Source organism: Leptosomus discolor, chromosome 5 (genome assembly GCF_034619465.1).
Source record: "Leptosomus discolor isolate bLepDis1 chromosome 5, bLepDis1.hap2, whole genome shotgun sequence".
Classification (NCBI taxonomy): Eukaryota; Metazoa; Chordata; class Aves; order Leptosomiformes; family Leptosomidae; genus Leptosomus; species Leptosomus discolor.
This window is the reverse complement of record NC_141395.1, coordinates 57,966,649-57,972,648: the sequence shown is the minus strand read 5'-3', so window position 1 is coordinate 57,972,648 and position 6,000 is coordinate 57,966,649. Positions and strand designations below refer to the sequence as shown.

At 48.0% G+C, this 6,000-nt stretch overlaps 1 protein-coding gene across 1 annotated transcript; it reads right to left on the bottom strand.

Annotated features, from left to right (window-relative positions):
• Positions 1–1,135: 1,135 nt before the first annotated feature.
• On the bottom strand, positions 1,136–5,534 carry LOC147415557 (uncharacterized). Its single transcript, XM_086465162.1, has 2 exons — positions 5,459–5,534; positions 1,136–1,743 (listed from the first exon to the last, which is right to left on the bottom strand). The coding sequence occupies exons 1-2, from the start codon at positions 5,532–5,534 to the stop codon at positions 1,136–1,138; spliced, it is 684 nt and encodes a 227-aa protein (XP_086321288.1).
• Positions 5,535–6,000: the final 466 nt, after the last annotated feature.

Genomic DNA, 6,000 nt, shown 5'->3' with positions numbered 1-6,000 from the left:
TAAACGTGTTTCCACTGACACGAGGTCATACCACAACAGTCAAGGTGTGCTGCTCTGCCTCCGGCACTACGCCCTGAAGCTTAGAAATGGCCAGTAATGAATCTGGAGTTTCCAGCTGGTCAAGACTGTGTGTTTTACAGGTGAGCATCCAGTCACTTACTGCTTACATAAACCAAGACTTTATTCCAAAGGATAGATGCCCATTTTGTGTAGGGAAAACCTCAAAACTCTTTCGTGAAGAGACACAGGAGAGGACAAGCCAACCACCGTGCTCAGCTACCAGGATGCAAAGAGTCAGATTTATATAGCTAGTTCAGACATGGGCACAGCAAAGTCACAGGGTCAGTGCTAATGCGTGTAACTGGCTCTTGGTGTCACACAGATCAGTCCTTCTCCTGCATCTTGCACTTCAAGGCAAAGGTGGAGTGAGAAAGGCTGCTGATACCACATATTCCTGCAGAGAAATACTTCTCATGTGCTTCACCTGCTTATTCCCTGAAGAAATGCTCCCCCAGGAAGTATCTGATTCCTCACACAGCTGCTTTGTACCATCTAGGAGAAATCTGATTCATCCTGTGAAGTGTTCACCTTCTGCATGTGCAGTCCATGGAAGACACGTGTCCTCTGGGCACAAACCCAAAGATAAACACAGCCTGCAGACTCTGGGAAGGAGCATGCCTACCACTGAAGGTCCCTCTCACAGCACATGGCAACACCTGCCATCTCAGACACCACCACTTCCTCATGCAGCCTTCCTCCCCACCTAGTCATCTCCAAATATTTTTGGAAAGCCCAGCCCTATATCCCTCCAGTACTAGTTCTATTCTGCTTGTGTGGTAGCCAAGCTTCTAGGACAGACTGGATATGCCAAGGGTGCATCAGAGATGCTTTTTCTTCTACATCTAGGCATGTACCCTCCAACTTCATGTGCATAGGGACAATTGCTTTATAATTAATACATGTGCTTAAATAATTTTTAAGAGCCTTTGGTCTCTGCAAGTATTAAGGAACGTGTCTGGGCTACACAGAAACACATTTTAAAGGAGGGGTATGGTGGGACATTTTACCTGCTAAGAATGAAAAGGACATGAAATGAAATAGCAGAGATAACGACTGGAAATGCTGATTAAATTTATTACAGCTTGGATTTGTGAGTCTGAGGCTTCCCCAGCCACATTCTTCTATGCCCCACATTGTAGAGACTCCCTGGACCAAACTCTGACTCCAGAAGCTCATGTGAGGCTTTCAGTAAAGTCAAAAGGACCCACGTACAAGCCTCTGGAGGCAGAATTTTGTCTCCTGAATTTATGAAAGCACAAATATTACCCTCAATGAGGTGGTCCTCTTCAGTAGCACGTACTTTCTCGATGATTTCCACTACAGGGCTGCTACTGCCCTCTACCAGCCCACTGTCTTCTGCCAGTCCTGGCGATGGTGCCCCAGCATCTTCTCCTGGTGCTGGAGGTGAAGGCCCATTGCTCTCCTCTTGCCACGCAGGCAGCAGCTCAGAGCTCTCCTCTGCTCCTGCAGGCAGGGGCTCAGTGCCCTCTGGCTCCTCCCTTTTACTGACCAAATCGATCTTCCCCTCTATGGCCAGAATCACGGCTGCAGCCTCCTCTCCTGGTGGATACTTGCCCAGGTTTGTGTCCTCAGAAGCAAGACTCGCATCCTCCACTGGGTCCAGCTGTGTTTGGTCAATGGGTTCATGGTCATTTGCAGTCAGGGTGTTTTCACCTGATGATGCTTTTAGGGGAAGGAAAGAAAAAAGAGAATCACAGATAACTGGTGAGTGGGCGGGTAAGCTAGGTGAGAACTAGACTCACAGGGGACCACACAAGCACTACCTGTCAAAGAGCTCCCACCTGGCTACGGACAATACTCCTTCACAGGTCTGCTTCTCTTACACATATCAAATAGAGGATGGTGCTGCTCTTATACAAAACCAAAAGTTTTGGCTTGATGCACATCATATATTTTTATATGAAGAGAGCTGACCTGTTTACAGGTCAAGGTCCTATTACACTTCGCCTTATAGACCTGAAGCGTGCAGAGGGTTTGCTGGTGATAGGATGCTATGCAAGGAAGCACCTTTTCCTGCCCCAAACCAAGCACAAAATCAACGTGCTGAACGGGAGGGAGCTGCTGCCCTGGGCTGCACGTGGGAAACTTCTGGTGGTGGCTCTGGGTGGGCTGAATGAAAATTACCAAGAAGAACTTTCTCATCCCAGAGGGTGAGCAGTGCCCATTTCTTAAAGCTAAAAGCAGTTTGTCTGCCTTTTTAAATACTAAACTACTATTCATAGTACGCTGTGTCTAACAAAACATTCAACAACGAGAAGCCTAAACAAATTAAAACTTCCACTTCTTTCACCTTTCATCAACTTACTGGCTAAGTAAAGCAATGGGCCATTTTGGCAGACAAAATTTATGAATAAAGAAACGGCAAAATTACTCTGACAGGTATTTAAGGACGGAAGTTGAAGACTCAGAATGAGCTATACCTATCTATCAGACTGACTTAATAACCTTCTGATTAAATTCAGTTTGACAAGACCTTACACTTAACCTTCTCCAAAGAAATGTCAGGATGAAAACTCTGGGAATTCATGTATGAAATCTGTTTATATAATAATTACAAAACTGGGCAAATTGCATTTTCTGAGAAAATGACAACTGCAGTGTCAAAGCCAGTGAGCAGAACTGTATGATACTTCATATATACATAGATGAACAGCGAAAAAAATGTAATACAGTCTGCTCTTAAACCAGCTGCTTGAATACTGCTGCATTTAAGATAACTTCACAGTTGTTTTGAGGCATTCAAGCAAACCACCTCCCCAGCAAGCGTCACCTAGTTAGTGTGTGCCTACAGACTCAGGGAAGGATGGCGAAGTCAGAAGAGCAAGAACAGGGAATCTGGACTGTCAAGACAGACACAAAGCAACTTTGACTATGGGACACGTCAAATCTCAAGTTTCCCAGGAACTGTAAAATCATCCAAGGTCCAACCAACCCCTCCAAATTCACAGAGTATAGCTATCTATAGTGCAACTCAAAAAAAGGAGGTTAAGTTCAGCTATGCGTGCCAGACCACAGACCCACCCAGGGCAGCACCCTGCCTCCGACAGCTGCCGAGGGGCAGTGGAAAGGGCAGAGGGACCCAGCCCTTGGGGATGGTTTCAGTCCATCAGTGGACATTCCTTTGTGAACCTGCCCAAGCTCCTTTTCAATCCATTTACACTCTTAGCCTCCGCCATGACTGTGGCAATGAGGTCTACAGCCCACTTACACCCCCTGTAAAACACATTCTGGCTGGTTTTAAGCCTGCTGCTAGTCATTTCATCAAGTGACATAGTTATTGTGTTACAAGAAACACCAAATGTGTTTCCCTGTTTCCCTTCTGTAGATCTCTGTCACACCTTGTCTTCCAGGCACTCCTTTTCCCAACATGAAGCTCAACATGAAACAGATACCCAATCGGAATAAGTCTTAAATTTAAGCTACTCAAAGCGGGGATTAAAAAAAAAAAAAAAAAAAAGCAGTATATGCTCAGAGACCAGAGACTTGATCTTTTTACATTTTAGTTTTTATCCCTTTAGACATCTGTCATGCCTTCACCTTGCTTGGTACAAGGTGGACAGGGAGCATCTAAAACCTAAAGACAGAAATAAATGAGCTGTGAAAACTAGCATGTTACACAGAGTTTTCAATTGGTGTTGCCCGTGGAAGAATTCAAACCCATTATTACTAGGAATCTCCTGCAACTAGCCCTCTCTTCATCAAGATGTTTTACATAAATTGGATTATAAAATACTGCCATGCAACATGAGACCTGCGCTGCTGGAAACCCTGGAAGTTCTCTCATCTGAAATGCAAAGATTTCTGTAATATGAAAAAAATAAATCCTTCCAGTAATCCGCTCAATACCTTTATCCCCAAGAAGAATGAACATCATATGGCAGTCAACATTCCTAGGATTCCTTCTAGTTTTGTTCTATTTTTAAATTTATAATTTTTATTTTTCCTGCTGTACACAATTTCAGCTGGAGAAACAATGAAAAGCACAGTGAATTTAAGTGGACCATGGATACAGTATTTTTTCCTTTGCCTTCTTTCTTTCCTTTTGGAAAAGCCTCGATTTTTGAGTTACACATCTATGGAAGGCAATTAAATATATTTTTCCCCTATTAACACATCTAGAGAAGTTTCTTTCAAATTATCCTCTCTTATTAAACTAAAGTAGGAATTGACTAACCTATCTGGCCGCTAACTGCCCAATTAATGGAGATCTTTCAGCTGTAATTATAAACTGCACTTTATCATTACCATTACATTAGTTTATGTATTTAGCACTTTTCATAACCTATCCTAACATGAACAGGCCTTTAGACAATTCCTAAGATACTCAGAACAAATTACTTCAGTTGTTTCCCTGAGCCCTTCAGCGTCCCTGTGCCTCATCTTTTGGTAGAGGATGGAAAGGCAGAGGAATTTGCTACACTGAGCAAGTGAGCAAGACAGTGGGCACAGTATAAAGAGATTTCTGCTGCTATTTTCAGTGAGGCTCCTCAGTTTGCACATGTAAGCTGGCTCCATAGTGGCACAGGCAACGCTCACCCCATACACCCTGCCATCATCTCTGTAGCCACAAACCACAACACCGCAAGGCAACAAATGGAAAACAAACCCATGCAGAAAACACGGACGCTGCAGCCAGAACAGTAGCAACAGATGATACGTGTAACCCAAGAATACAGGAAAGAAACGCAGTAAAATGAAATGCAAACAACTTTTATCTATCTGTCTTCAGGATGCATCTTTCTGGAGAGGCCAGATCTGTAGCTGCAGCATTCAGGTTCTTGTGTTTCCAAACCTCCCTTGGAGCAAAGCACTAAATATTAAATATGATTAATATGGAACAAAGTTTTAACTTTCCCTGAATAGCAAGGATATTCTTACTGAGCATCCTACAAATACACTTTGCACCCAAAACTGATGACTCTGTGACCAAATCAAAGTCACAAGGGTGTTGCCAGCGCTGTACGCCGTTGGGGTGGATGTACAGATTTTCTAAGCGACAGGGAGGACCGCGGGGTCAGGTGCTGCTAGATCACTATTATTTTAAAGGGGGCGGAGGGGGTAAGCATTGGATTTACAAGGTGTTCTACAAAAGCACCAACCGCAGGACCGGTCCGTAAATTAAAACAAAACAAAGCCTGCGGAGAGGAGCGGCAGCCGGTAACTCCTCCGCGACGAGCCGCAGCAGTTCACCGAGCCGCCCCGACCAGGCGCAGCTCCGCCGCCGGCGCGGGCACAACCGCCAGCCCCCCACAGCCCCGACGGGCCCCCGGCCCCGACGGCCGCCCACCCGCGGCGCCTACGCCTGCCCCCGCCCGACGCACCGCCCTCGCAGCCCACCGCCCCCCGGCCCGGCCCGGCCCGGCCCGGCCCGGCTCACCCCCCGGCGGCGGCCCGGCGGCGGCGGCGGGCGGCGGCTCCTGGGGGCGGCTGCGGGCGCTGCTGGAGCAGCCCATGGCGGGGCGCGGCGGCCGCTCCCCGACTGCCCGGGCCGGCCCCGGTGAGGAGGGGCTGGAGGTGCCTCCGTGCGGCACCGAGCGACCGAGCCGGGGGGGCCGTGGGGGCGGCCCCGGCGGTGGTGCCTTAAAACACTCCCCCGCGGCCGGCGGGGGTGCCCCGCTCCCCCCGGGGCGCCCGGCTTGTTCATTCCTGCCCTTGGGGAAGGTGCCACAAGGTCTAAGTGGCAGCAGCCGCGAGAGGGGCTGCAGGCCCGTGTGGCAGCAGCCGGACCCCCCCGAATTCAATCCTGGGTGCCCGTACGTGTAGGTAAAAGCCGCTAGCGAACTTCGGGCCAGGGGAGCATCGAGTAGAGGGAGACCCATACACCGGGTAAGAGGGTCCAGGGTCTGGGCAGGGGTGTTAGACAGACCTGGAGGCCACGCTGGTGTTTGAGGGTCCATGAACGTGGTTGTGCTTGTGAAC